General features: G+C 43.1%; 1 protein-coding gene across 1 annotated transcript in view; it reads right to left on the reverse strand.

Annotated features, from left to right (window-relative positions):
• The window catches only part of DOPEY2 (dopey family member 2), a 180779-nt gene that overhangs the window by 95225 nt on the left and 70446 nt on the right, over positions 1 to 15108 (reverse strand). Inside the window, exons 4-6 of the mRNA XM_006886727.1 lie at positions 8547 to 8736; positions 3582 to 3680; positions 1732 to 1855 (exon numbers count right to left, since the gene is read on the reverse strand). Of these exons, the coding sequence (XP_006886789.1) occupies positions 1732 to 1855; positions 3582 to 3680; positions 8547 to 8736 (413 nt within the window). The remainder of the gene's footprint in view (positions 1 to 1731; positions 1856 to 3581; positions 3681 to 8546; positions 8737 to 15108) is intronic.

Here is a 15108-nt window from a genome sequence, read left to right on the forward strand (position 1 = left end):
GATGGCACATAACAACAACAACACTATCTGTTTACAAAGAACTACATAAAATCAAGCATTCTTTTGTAGTACGAATAATGTGCTAAGTTGTTAACGAAAAGGTTAGAAGTTTGAGTCCACCCAGAAGCACCTTGGAAAAAAGGTCTGATGATCTACCTCTGAAAAATCAGCCACTGAAAACCCTCGGGTGCGTAGTTCCACTTGGGCACTCCTGGGGTCACCACGGGTCAGAGACCACTGGCTGGCACCTCACAGACAAGACATCCTCACTGGGAAGCCCCCATCTGAGCCTCAGGTAACTATGTAAGGTCCCCCGGCAAGGAACAGTATCCGCACGGTACACCTGGGGCAGCTGAAGAAATCTTGTAGGTAAAGCAACTCAGCTGTTAACCAAAATGTCCATGGTTCAATCCCACCAGCCATTCATGGGAGAAGGACGGAGCAGTCTGGGCTGCTTCCATAAAGATTTGCAGCCTTGGAGACCCTATGGGAGGAAGTTCCGTTGTTTCCTACCGAGTCCGTGTTAGTTGAAACCTGAGCGAGTCAGCAGATCTGAACTAGAAACATGAGTTTTGCCTTTAACAAACTCGGCCTTTTGATAAAAATGCCCAATGAGCCTATGGATATTTCTTAAAGTCCTGAGTAACCCCCATGTAATGATTCCTCTGCCTTTTATCGGAAGAAAGGAGAGAGAAGAGGTAGAGGATTGACTGATATTAGTGTGATAATGTTTATGTGTTGAATGCTAAAATGGCTAATGCCCTTAAATGGCTAATGTCCTTAAAGTCAATTTTTCTTAGACAGATGAGTACGGGAATTGATAAAATGGTTACCTGTGCCTTTTGTGGTGCTTGGACTAATTAATCAGTGATTGGTGAATTCCTCCAATTCTCCGTGACCACACTGTGTACCTGAGTGGAACTGTGATCTATATAGTTATCAGCGGCTAGTTCTGGGGAAGCAGATGGCCAGGCCTTTCTTTCAAGGTGTCTCAGAATGGATTTTATCTAACAGTTTGGTTAGCAGCAGAGGATGTTAACTACCACCTCGCACACCTTCTACCTCTTAAACTCACTGTTAACATGCTTGTTCCAACTTATGGCGACTTTCCACTGGGCTTCTAATGTAAACATTTGCAGGAGGAGACTGCCCATCATCCTCTTAGGATGTGGCTGGCGGATTTGAATGGCCATCCCTTCATTCAGCAGGGCAACACATAATGCACCAGCCACTGAAGCACGATCGTTTCCAGGACCTGCTCCATGAAGCCTCCTGCCCAGCAGTCATGGCTACTGTCTACAAACTTGAGGCTACCTACACCTTCTCCCAAGGTTATCCTTATAATTCCTGCAGACACGCCATTCCTTTGATCCAAACCCTCTTTTATGTATACATAGTCCACGATGTGGTGGGTTTTCTCATACACACTCTCAGACCATGAACATCCCCCCAGTAATACATTTCTTCTTGAAAAAGGTTTAATGACAGTTTTTGTTGCATTTCAAGTTTCTTAAATGCACTTCATTTTGTTTTTTTCACCTCTCATTTTTATTTTCCTATTTTATAAAAACTGTAAAACAACCAAAATGAAAATAAATGTGCACCCAGTATATAATTCTCCCAAAACCTTAGAGTTTGGAAACATATCAATAAGATGGAAAATGATCCCCCAAATCAGCACTAAATGGTTTTGCCAGCTTGGATTTTCTATGAGTGCAGATTTCTCAGTACCTAGCAACCACGCATAGAGTCTCCTGTTGAGCGACATTTCCCTCCTCAGCAGGGTCTGGGTGGCGGCCGAGAGAACACGGACCAGGTCAGATCTGAGCAGAGGAATGGCTCTCTCATCCGGGTCCTAGTGAAAAGACAGAGGAAGCTTTACTACCAGGGACTACAGAGTACATCACTGACCTATTAACATGCAGCCCTTCCTTAGACAATGAAACCAAATGCGGTGCCGTAAAGTCAATTCCAACTTATGGTGACGCCACATGTTACAGAGCAGAACTGCTCCCCAGGGGTTTTTCTTGGCTGTAATTTTCATAGGCAGGTGCCCTGGTGGTGCTGTGGCATTCAGTACTCAGCTGCTATCTGAAAGGTCAGTGGCTGCACCCCACCAGTCTCCCCATAGACTGGGCAGTCTACTTTCATCAAGATTACAGCCTTGGGAGCACTGGCAGGCATGTCCTAAAGGGTTGCTATGGTTCAGAATCATCTTGATAGAACATAACAACAACATACTTTCACAGAACAAGTCTCTAGGTCTTTGTTACATGGCACCACCGAGTGGGTTCGAACCACTAACCTTTTAGTTGGTAGCTGAGAGCATAATTTGTGCCATTCAGGGACCATATATCCTTCCTTGTTGTTGCTGTTGTGTGTGTAAAGTCATCTGCAACTCCTAGTGACCCTCTGTATAATAGCTCTAAACCTACTCAGGTTTAGAGCAACTTCACTGTGTCTACACATCCACTCTCATTACCCTAGACAGCATGTTAATCAATCTCATTCAGGGTCTTCCTCTCCTGCACTGTCCCTCCAACCGTCCAACCATGATATTCTTCCCTGAGGGTTGGCCGTTCCAGGAAACATGTCCAGAGTACATGAGAGAGAGCTTCACAATTCTTGTCTCCAAAGACCAGCTTGGTTTTGCCCTCTCTGGGACAGACCTGTTTGTTCTCTTGGCAGTTCATGAGACTTAGCCATCTACAAAGCTATATCTTAAAAAGGTGGTTGTCAATCGCAGAGGTGAGTGGTTCAAATCCACCAGATGCTCTGCTGGAGAAGGAGGGAAAATCTCCTCCCGTACCAGTCAGGTCCGATTTGACAGTGCACACACACACACATACAAAAAAAAGAAAAAAAAAGGTGGTTGTCAAAAAGAGTTAGTCCCCTGGCTGTTGTGCATAGTGAAGTTATAGACATACCTCAAAGATATAGTGGGTTCCATTCCAGCCACTGAAATAAAGTGAGTCACACAAATGTTTTTGTTTGGTTTCCTAGCACATATAAGCGCTCTGGTGATCCAGTTTTTAAAAGCTGTGCTGCCAACCCAACAGCATGCAATTTGAATCCACCACCTGCTCCTCAGAAGAAAGAGGACTAATCTCTTCCTGTGTGATTTACAGCTGCTGAGAACCCAGTGGAGGGTCAGCTCTGAGTTGGTTCCAATTCAATAACACACTACCATCACCACCCCAACAGTGCTCATAAATGTTACGTATACACTGTCCTGTAATCTGTTAAGTGTGCAATAGCATTATGAAAACGTCTGAACTGAAGTGAGACTTAGCAAAATGTGCCACAGAGACATGAACAGGCACACACTGATGGAAAGGTGGTGCTGAGAGATTTGCTTGAAGCAGAGCTGCCATACACTTTCCACTGTATGCCTGTATGCAATATTAGCTTTGGGAAAACTATGTTCACAAATAATGGACAAGGACTTTAATCTGTCTGAAGCAAATATCATCAACTGGCTGAGCTCATCTCTCAAAGAAACACAGTTTGAGATTGACCACCAGCACCCCTCAGCCATTGGTGGGCTTCACTGACTTACCCGGGCACTACAAACAACTTACCAGACAAGTATAAAATGGGAAGAAGAACAGGACGATTTCCAGATTATTTCTTTGCACCAGAACATTGGAGTCCAACAGGGACACGCATAAAGACTTCACCTATAAACAAAAAAAATGGAATCAAGCATTTCATTACAAAGACAAAACTAACCAAAGCCATTGCTGTCAAGTCCATCTGACTTAAGATGATCCCGGAGGGCAGAGTAGAAGAGCTCTATTTGGTCTCCAAATTGGTGCACCTTTACAGCAGCAGACTGCTTCATTTCCCTTCTCTGGAAAGGCTAGTAGGTACAAACTGCCAGCCTTTAGGTTAGAAACCAGATGCTTAACTACAGCCCAACTAGGACTCCTTGTTACAAAAATGTAAAATTTGTCATCATGTGCACACAATTCTTTACAGCTATAAGAAAGCACTTTCTTGGGAATCTGGAAATCACTCTGCTAAATCATTGGAACGCACAAGGTCCTCTTAGTGCTGTGGTGTGTGACCCCAAAATGCTCAGCCAGAGATCACACCTGTCTGAGAAAGGGAGGGGTTTGGACTGATGGGTTAGGTTCTGAGATATTAAATCCTCTGATCCAAAAAAGGTATATCCTTAAGTTCCAACAGGAATCTAAGGTCAGACTAAAACTTAGAAGACACTCGGCCAAGCCCAAATGTACTGGAAATCAATGCAATCCGTAAGTCCAGCGTCTTCTCCAAATATTCAGTATCTGAATTGAGACAGGTGTAAAGCAGATGCACACCAGACAATAACAGCCGTTAGGTGACGGAAGTCAAGAGCCATGAAAAGAGAGCCATAACAATTCTGGAGAGGGAGAGATCAGGCAGCTGGGAAGAGTGAGTTCAAAAGGCAGGTTAAGATGTAGGTATACCTATGTATGGTGCACCATGGTGTTTTCAGTTGCTTCCTATGTATCTGAAAGTTGGACGATGAATAAGGATGACCCAAGAAGAAGTGATGGCTTTGAATTGTGGTGCTGGCCAAGAGTACTAAATATCTCATGAGTTACCAAAAGAACAAATAAGTCTGTCTTGGAGGAAGTGCAATGAGGGTGTTCCTTAGATGCAAGGATGATGAAGCTTTGTCTCACATACTTGGACATGTTGTCAGGAGGAGACACTCTTTGGAAAAGACAGAAGGTCAGAGAAAGAAGATGGACAGACACAGTGGGTACCACAATGGGCTTGATGAGGACAAAGAGAGGCTGGTATAGGACAGGGCAAGGTTCACATCTGTCATTTATAGAGTGGCTATGGCTTGACAGCATAGAACAATAATAGCTTGTGAATATAGTTATACTTGTATATGTGGATGCACATATACATAGCTTATCCATCCGCTGTTCTTCACTAGATTATGATTCATGGCGACCCTCCATCAGGTTTCTGAGACTACGAATCTTTAAGGGAGGAGAATGCCTACCTTTCTCCCACAGAGCACTTGCTAGAATCAAATTACCAATCTTTTGATTACCAATCCAATACAATATGCTACACCACCATGGCTCTTTATATATTGTCTATTTAGAGAAAATACGGAGGTTACTGATGGGAATTCTAGTATCAGTGCCTCGTTTCCAGTGTAAGTCTACAATTGCATGATGAGGCCCCATCCTACTAAGCCTCAGTTTCCTCTCGCAAAACAAGAATAATGAGCAGCACTTACTTTACGGGATTTCCACGAATTAAATGAGAAACTGTAATTAGTGCACACAGCATACAATTTGCACTCTCTGTTAAAGTTTTGTGGCTTTTAAAAATACATACTCAACATCTTCCAACCTGGCCTCGCCATATGTTAACATGCATCCTCTTTCAAAGTAGCAACAAACTCTCAATTTTGGGTCTTCAGACGTTGTTGTTATTATTAAGTGGTGAAGCACACACAGCACTCACACATCGTTCTCTTCCCCTAAAATTATAACTGGTTGTTTTTGGTGGTGAGGATGGGTTAATTGGATATATTTTGTAACCCTTTGTTGGAAAATCATTTTAGAATGCAGTTCAAAGTTCTAGAATAATAATACAAAACAGCCTCTGTCTACTGTTTTCCTAGATTATCATCAGCATTTAAACTTACCACGTTTCGTTAAGGAAGTCTAGTGGTGCTACAGTTAAATTTAAAAGCAGGCAATTTCAAACACACCAACTGCTCTGTGAGAAGGAGGTGTGGCTGTGCGCTCCCACAAATGTTCACAGGTTTGGAAGCCCTATGGGTCAGTTCTGCCCTACAGGGTCACACGAGTCAGAATCAACGGGACGGCAGTGGGCAGGAGTTTGTCACTTGTTAGCTCGTCCTCCCCAGCACACAATTAAGGTCTGGAGTTTTTAAAAAAATTGTTTTCTTTAAAACTCATATTATTTTTGTTGTAACAAGAAAATATATAATGAAAGATGGGCAATCTCTTCCTGTACGACTTACTGCCTCTGAGAACCTGCTTGCTAGAGGGTCAGCTTATGAGACGTCCTGACTCATCAATGCGTAACAACATGTTGTATTATCATTTCCTCCATTTCCCAAAAGATTTTTATCTCTTCAGATACTGAGCGCTCCTTTAGCAATAACTCCTCACTTAACTCTCTCTCCCAGCTAAGCACTTATAAACATCTGTCTCTAGTGATAACAAACTAAACAAAACCCAAACAAACAAACAAACAAACAGGCAGGTTGGATTTACATTTTGACTTGAGAGAAGGAAAAGAAGAAGCAGCAGCGAGTGCACGCTTGAGGTCGAGGTAGCACGATTGGAACAAAGATGCAGCATCCTAAATGTGAAGTCAGGACATTAAAGGGTGTGGGAGCCCTGGGAGTGCAGTGATAAGTACCTGGCTGTGCTAACCAAAAGGTTAGAAGTTCTAACCTACAAGCTAGCTCCCAGGAGAAAGATGTGACAAGACTGCTTCCATAAAGACTCAAGTGTAAGAAACCTTTCAGGACAATGCTATTCTGCCCTAAAGGGTCGCTATTTGTTAGAATTGGCTTAATAGCAACAAGTTTGGTTGGTTGGTTGGTTGGTTGGTTGGTTAGAGGGTCTGAGGGGTCTCTGCCTTGTACAAATTGAGCAGCATGCTCAGCTGCTGACTGAAAATGTGGAAGTTTAAGCACACCTGGGGATGTCTTCAAAGAAAAGCCAGGCAGCCCACCTCTGTAAAACCAGCCAGTAAACACCGTATGGATTCCAGTTCTACTCCAGTACACACAGGGTCCCCAGGAACCGAGGGTAGGGTAAGATGTCTGGAGTAGCTGGACACTGACTGTTAGGACACTCAAGAGTTTGGCCTTAGATCTGAATGCAGCAAGAAGCCAGATAACTGACAGCACAGGATAGATAAGGACAAAGCTATGCTTTAGGAAAGCAACTCTATTAGCCTTGATAAGAGTTGGATAGAGGATGGGACACTACAAGAATTATAAAATTGTGTTCTGTTATGAAAGCAAGACATGAGAAGCTGAAGCAAGCAGTGCACATGGACAGAAAAAGTCTTCAGTGAAGCTGAAAATCAGGAGATGGAACCTGGTTATGAAGGTCCGTGCTATTCTAAACATTATGCTTAGTTTTCACCAATGCTTTTAGTAAATAGTCAGAGTCCACGTGAGGGCAGCCGTCTACCCCAGTTTCCAAGGAGTAGACTGAGCTGGGGCAGTAACATACATCACACTGCAATGGAATTCAAAACTAGGGCTGTCACAGAGAGTTCAAGGCTGAACACTCTATGGTTAATGTGGACTCACCAAAAGGTGGCAGTAGAAAGCAGTCCATCAAGAAAAGAAGCAGCTTGGGGAAAAAAGAGACAAAGCAGGAAGAGCATCCCTGGAGGACCTGAAGATGTACTCCCAGGGAGACCTGCTGGGGTGGGTTTGAGAATAAAAGGAGTAGGTGATGGTGAGGACAGCAGCAGGAGTTGCTTGGGACAGGATGCAGGACAACTCTTTAAGTTTGAACAGAGGTCTATATAAGACAGGGCAGGAAAGAAAAAAAAAAAAGAATGTGGGGCTTGGGGGAAAGATTCTGCTAAGAGAACAGAATCCACAGAGACATTCTGAATGAACTATAGAAAGAGGTAACAGAAGAAAGCAGAATCCACAGAAGCAACATGAACTATGGAAAGGGGTTTAGATATAAATGGCACATAGTTGAACCAATCAGTTCTAATGCTGTGCAAAACTCACCTAATGGGTAAGGAGTTATGCTGCCAACCCAAAGGCAGGCAGTTCAAATCCATCAACAGCTCCATGGGAGAAAGATGGTCAATCTCCTCCCATGAGATTTACAGCCTCTGGAAACCTGCTTGGTGAGTCAACTGAGTTGGTTCTTACTCAAAAGCAATAAATTTCAGAGTTAATTCTTGGGTTAAAAAGTCATCTGATATTCAAAGCATCAAGAATCACACTGATGACCCTTCCAAGTCAATATTTTCATTTGAAGGGGAAATAGGTCATTTCAGATTGAGTCAACAGAATGATTTGAAGCATAACATTCCTGTTACATCTCTAAAAGTTTTGGATAATTGATTATGGAGGTGTGAATGTTCTAAAAAGAAAAGGGGACACCATCAGATTATGTTGTTTGTTTTTAACTTAAAAAATAAAGAAATTTAAATGCTTTAAAAAAAGTTATCTGAAGTATCAGTTCACTTAAAATAAAAACCACCCCAAAACAAATTGTACATTAATTTGATAGCAGCTTAATCTGTAACTGTTAAGAACTAGAATCAATCAAGATGATTCTGCAGGTGAATGGGAGCCAAACTGAATGTAGGGGAGTAGGGGACCATGAGGATGCTGTAATTGATGCAGTTTTCTATAAACCTAAAACTCCCCTGCAAAAAACAAAACTATCTTTCCTCTCTGAAAAACAGGGAGCTCCTCTGGGCCCAGAGGCCCAAAGGCCTCTGTGTGTCCCTGTGGACTTGGAGATGAGCTGTCCCAAGGAACCTGGCTTGGGGCATGTAGCACCTACCGTAAGCTGGTGATCCGTCCCCAGCATGAACCTCTGCTCCTTGACAGGCACCTGGCGGTTGATGTGGCCCACAACAAAGAGCGAGGCGGGTAGGCGCACGGCTGGGCTGGCCAGCACGCTGCCCCAGAGGGCGGCATAGAACACTTCCCTGCCAACCACCAGCGACAGCCTTAGCAGCAAAGCGTCCGTTCTGTTCACGAGAGAAAAAAAGACGTGAGGCACGCTCCCATGGCCCTGTTTTACCTGTCCATGCATCCAGGAACACTCTGCCCACATTCACAGCTTGCTCCTCCTGGTCTACAGAATGCCATCTCCATTAGGCTGTAAGCTGCTACCATCTCTTAAGCACCTGCCAGGTGTCGCACTGACATTGCTGCTAAAACAACACCGCTGGGAGAGAAGAGTCTGACTGGCACAAACTTACCACCACCTCAGGCTCCCCATGGACACTGAGGGACTCACAGGAGATGCCTGTGTCCCACAGAGGGGACAAGCATTCATCCACATCAGACAGAAGACTGAAACTGTAATGAACCCTGAAAACATGATGTTTAGTGAAATCAGTCAGTCACAAAGGGACAAACACGGCATGCCTCCACTTAGATGAAATGTTTAAGATGGACATATATGGGACTGGGCTCCTGCACACAACAAAGCCGAACTTCCTGCTTCCTGGAGGGAAAATCTTGAGCGGGGGATTTAAACATTAAGAAATTTGAGGATGGTAGAACAAAAGGACTAACTTTGATTTTCCTGTGAATCTTTAGCCAGAAAACTGTCAAAACTTGTAAAAAAGCTAGATAAGAAAAAGATGATGACACCAGAACAAATACCAACTTCACTTTGATTCCCAAGCAAAAATACAGATGAAGTAATCGTCAGTTTAGCTATCTTTCCAAAGACTTTCACTCTGATTCTCAACCTTTATCAAACTTTGGAAATTTTAAAGCCTTACCTTTGGAAATATTCCATATAATCTTCAGATATTTAACAGTAAAGGATATCAGCATGCTAAGCATGGGTGTCCAAAACAGTCAGCCAACACATTCATTCTATCTCAAGCTCATCAGGAAACAAATGACTTTTACTGCAGGACTTTCATAAACTTGAGCTGACTGACAGGAGACAAGACTTTGCTATAGTGAAAAACTACCAATCACCAGGTCTCTTGTTTAAAATATGCATGTTACTGCTACCCACAAAGGAAAGGCTAAAATACATTTGCAAGACATTTATAGAATTTCCGTGTTTTAAATTCAGTGGCTGTGAAGTTCCTTTACAGAGTTTAGGATTACCATGTTATGGCATGTTTTTATAGATACATTTTTTCTTAATGCAAGAAGAAGAGGAATGTTTTTTAACTGTTAATAAGTACAGAATATAAAAGTATCTTTCTATAGGCTAATATAAGTTATAATAATCTTAATGTTGTTGTTGTTGTTGCTAAATGCCATCGAGTCTCAGGCAACTCATAGCGACCCTATGAAGGAGAGTCCTTGACGCTTGGGTGCCTTTCATCCTCTCTCCAAGTTCATAGGGTTTCCGGAGGCAAGCTGTTATGGAAGTGGATGCCACTCCTCCTTCCACGCTTGTTTTAATCAGGGAGCTCCACCCTTTACCATTAACGCATTTGACACATCCGTGTCACAGTGTTCAGCCTCACAGCAACCACAAGTAACCGCTGTACAGCAACTTGTACACCAGGGCTATACAACCTAGGGGGTCTGAGAATAAAATAAATTTTTTAATTAAAAAAAAAGATGGGCATGTATATAAAGTCTAGTGCTTATTAGTGGCTCCCAGGGATGGGCGGGGGGTGGGAGTGATGGGACTTGATGCTTATGAGCTTTTGTTAAGGGCGACAGGGAGGTTTGGGAAAAGACGGTGGTGACAATGCAGTGCAGTGACTGAACTAATGCCACTGAATCGTGTACAGGAGAATAGAGAAATGTAGAACAATTAATTAAATATATTTACCAAAACAAAAATATAAAAACAAAAAAAAAACACCAACAGTGGCTACTAAATATTTTTGTATGGATAAATAAAAAAAAAAGAGAAGAAATGAAAGCTGATACATGCTGATTTTAAAATAAAAACCCATTGCCATGGATTTGGTATGGATTCACAGCTATCCTACAGGACAGTGAAGCACTGCCTACAGGGTAGGCCATGAACCATTACAGGAAAATTGTCCATTTTCCTCCGGCAGAGTAGCTGGTAGGTTCGAAAAAGAACCTTTATGTTAGCAACCCAACAGTTAATGCATAGCATCTCAGGCTCCTGGACCAACTGAAGACAAAGTAACTCTGAGGACAAATTCACTACTGTATAAATTCCACACGGAGTGCTCACAATGTAAGAGCTAAGCATTTCACTGATAACTAACCCTATGGGTCAGTTCTACTTAGACTACACGGGGACAATGGGCTGGAATCAGCTCCATGACCCCTAACAACAAACTATAAACCAGAACACCTTCCATCTTCCCACAGCATCTCATTCTGCTGACACCTGCACTGCCGTTCTCTCACGCAGAGAGGCCTGATAGTTACACATCTCTTATCTCTGTCTGGGTCCATGATGTTACCACCTCAGCAACTTCACCACTGGACACCAGGAAAAGCAGCTTTGTCAGTACAACAGGGCTTGTTTTTCCACTTTCGCTGGCTTTGTTTGTGGTGGACCTGTAGCTGACTGCAGACAGCGATATTATCTGCTAAGGGGACAGTGAAGGCAAGTTCCTGTACAGAGAGTTCATTTAATGACTGAGCTGACTTTAAATCTAGAGGCAATCAATGTCTCACAGTAAGTTCAAAGAAAGCAAAAAAGAAAAAAAAGTTCAGGAGGACTAAGAACCAGCTGTTGATGAGTTGATTCTGATTCATGGAGATAACCCATGTGTCAGGATTATGCGTCAAAGGGTTTTCAGTGGGTGACTTTGGGGAAGGATAACGCCAGGCCCTTCACTGGAAGTGCATCATTAACCTTTCGGTTAACGTGGTAGTTATCCAGTGTCTGTCATCTAGGACTGACGTTAGCAAAACCGTACAAAACAGGTGGTTTATAAGGACAGAAATTTATGGTCTCTCAGTCCTGGAAACTAATGGTACAAATCCAAGTAAATCCAGGCCAAGGGTTCAGGGTTGGTACTAGCCGAGGGCTGGTGAAGGGAAGGCATTGGCCGAGGGTTTGGGGGAGGTACTGGCCAAGGGCTGGTGGGAGAAGGCACTAGACACAGGCTCTGGGGCAGGGAGATATTAACCAAGGGCATTTGGGGTGATGCTGGCCAAGGGCTAGGGAGGGGGAGAGGCAATGCCCTCGGCCTCCCTCCCTCCTGGTTTCTCCTTGCTTCCAGCAATCTAGGGTTCTTGGCTCATCTCTGCCTCCATGGTCACATCATCTAACTCCCGTTATCTGTTCTTTTCAATAAGACACCACTCAGACTAGATTGGAATCTATTCTCCTGCAGGAATGCCCACATGTGAGCCCAACACCTCAAAGAACCCATTTCCAAACAAGGCCACCTTCACAAGGTCACATCCTGGGTTTAATACTTAAAACAGATCTTTATCAGAAAACACAATCAAATCTCTAACATACACATTTCTAGAGTCCGGGCCCCTCCTGGGTCCAGATTTTGGGTCGACTGTTCCTGGCTGTGGAAGCCAGGGTAGGTTTAACCCCCACACAAACCAGTGCTCAGCTATGAGAGAGTAAAGTCCCTACCTCAGAGAGGCATCATGAGAGCGAACCGAGACACTGTGTGTGACGTGTGAGGCTGCGGGAGACATGACACCTGCCGTGTTTCCTCAGTCTGGCACCTCCTCAGTCCTTAGAGGAAAGCCTGGCACACAGTGGGCACGCAAAGAACCAGCCGATGGATGCCATTTTTTCGGCTCCATTTTTAGTTCATATCATTTCCAGTTTGTTTTTCAACAAACTGGTCTGCATAAAAATCTTTCTTGCCCCTAGTGGCAAGAAACTGCACTGCAATCCCAGAGGTGTGTGGTTTGGATCCATGAGATGCTCTGCTGGAGAAGGAGGGACAATCTCCTCCTGTATCTGTCAGATCTGATTTGCCGGTACACATACACAAAAGAATAATTTTTTTTTTAAAAAAGGTCTTTCATGCCAAATTACCCAAGGTCAGTTTGCATTAAGAATGAATTTTGTCCAAAACACCTATAAGGACTGTGTTCTCAAGAAAACAAGTTTGTTGTAAAATGGAAAAAAAAAAAAGAATTTTGTTTCCCTTAAAAACTAGTCTAAACCTTTTTATCTCATAAAATATTAGCAATAAATTATACTCAGTGTCTTCATTTTATTTGTTTTTTAAAAAAGGAGACATTTAAGGAAAGTGCACAGAATTATTCAGTGACTGCTATTAGTGAGTGTGCTTCTATTAAGGCTGAGCAAACAGATACAGCTTGGCTTTGTGTAGCTCTGAAAATAAAAGAGCAAAACCTGGAGTTTAGGTGGAAGAATCATTTAGCAGCTATAGCTGCAGTGAGATGGGGTGAGGCTTGCCCAGGCTCCAGGCCACTGGCCTGCTGGGCAGTGCCTACTGTGCAGGTGGGTGGTCCTAAGTGAGGAAGCACACACACAGCAGCCCTCAAAATGCTCCTCTCTCCAAGGACCCCTCTTACATGACCAACATGGAGACAAATCCCATCTCAAGTGCAGTGAAACCACACTCCTCTTGGCTTTGACCACTGCATGTCCAAAGCATGTCCCATGAAGTCCTGACCACTAGAGATGTCCTCAGCAGGGTGTTCCACTGTCACACACTGCATACACCATTGCTCCTGCAATATTCAAAGCAGTGACAAGTTTTCTTTACTAATCTTTATTCTTTAGAAATCTCATTATGCTGGTGGGGCAAAGGCAGCATTTCCATCACCCACAGGATACATTCTGGCTTGGTTCCCGGCCAGTGCATGCCATGAACACCCACTGCTGGCTGTCACCGGAGGCTTTTATGTTGCTGTGAGGCTGAACAGGTTTTGCCAGAGCTTCCAGACTAAGATGATCAGGAAGAAAGGCCCGGCACTCTAGTTCCAAAAATCCTTTAGAAACCTTATAGTCAAAATGCTCTGATCCACAGCAGGTTGTGAGGAGGAGGAAGGATCAGGCAGTGGTATGCTGTGTTGTGCATGAGGATGCTATAAGTTGATGCCAACTTGATGGAAGTAGCAATAATAACAATTAAAATTATATCACATGGAGAAGAGGGGAATTTTAATAGGCCTTTCTACCGGCAAACAAAACTAAATAAGTGACATAGAGACAGAGAGGCACAGAAGGAAGACGGCCACGTGAAGAATGAGCAGAGGTTAGAGTGATGCTGTGGTAAGTCAAGTGGCACCCAGGGCCAGCAGAAGCGGGAAGAGCCCTGGAAGGATCTTCCTCTGGAGCTTTTGGAGCAAACATGGCTGGCTCAGCGAACACCTTAACTTCAGATTTCTAGCCACAAGTTCAAGCTGAAGTTGAACAAAATGAAATCAAATTCACAGGAACCAAAATGTGACCTTGAGTCTATCCCATCTGAATTTCAAAACCATCTCAGGAAGAGGTTTGAGGCCGTGAACACCAATTAGTGAAGACCAGATGAGCTGTGAGAGGATATTATCAAGAATATCATCCATGAAGAATGCAAAAGGTCATTAAAAAGGCAGAGGAGGAAGACTCTGAATATTGCGCTACAGCACCGAGAAGCCAAAGCAGAGAGAAGAAATCAAGAAATTAAGGAGCTGAAAAGAAGATTTCAAAGGGCAGCACCAGAAGACAAAGCAAAGTATTATAATGAAATGCACAAAGAGCTTTAATCATAAAACCAAAAGGGTCGAACATGCTCAATATTTTTTAAGCTGAAGGAATTAAAGAACAAATTCAAGCCTCAAGTTGCAATACTTAAGGATGCTTTGGGCAGAATATGAAATGATCCAGGAAGCATTAAAATATGATGGAAGAACATTTCTTCATGCCCTTGTTGGCCATCTGAATGTCTTCTTTGGTGAAGTGTCTGTTCATATCCTGTGCCCATTTTTCAACTGGATTATTTACCTTTATCTTGCTGTGGTTCTCAAGTATTTTATAAATTCTAGATATAAGTCCCTTATCTGACATATCATTACCAAATACTTTTTCCCAGTCTGTGGCTTCCCTTTTTACCCTGGTGGAGAAGTTTTTGGATGTGCATAGGGATTTGATTCTTAGAAGGCCCCATTCATCTATTTTATCTTCTCCTGGTTGTAGATTTTTCAGAATATTTGGAAGTCTGTTTATGTTGTGCATTAAGACTAAAAGGGTTCATCCAAGTTTTTCTTTAATGAAGCTTATAGTCCTTGGTTTTAGTCCTAGGCCCATGATCCACCCTGAGTTGGTTTTTGTATATGGAGTAATGTGTGGATCTTGCTTGAGTTTTCTGCAGATATTTTTCCAATTTTGCCAGCACCATTTGTTAAAAAGGCTGTCGTTTCCCCACTTAACTGATTTCATCTCCTTGTAAAAAATCAGTTGACCATAAGTAGATGGGCTGATTTCTGGGCTCTCAATTCTA

This window comes from Elephantulus edwardii, unplaced genomic scaffold (genome assembly GCF_000299155.1).
Source record: "Elephantulus edwardii isolate Elephantulus edwardi_28Jun2011 unplaced genomic scaffold, EleEdw1.0 scaffold00051, whole genome shotgun sequence".
Taxonomy (NCBI): domain Eukaryota; kingdom Metazoa; phylum Chordata; class Mammalia; order Macroscelidea; family Macroscelididae; genus Elephantulus; species Elephantulus edwardii.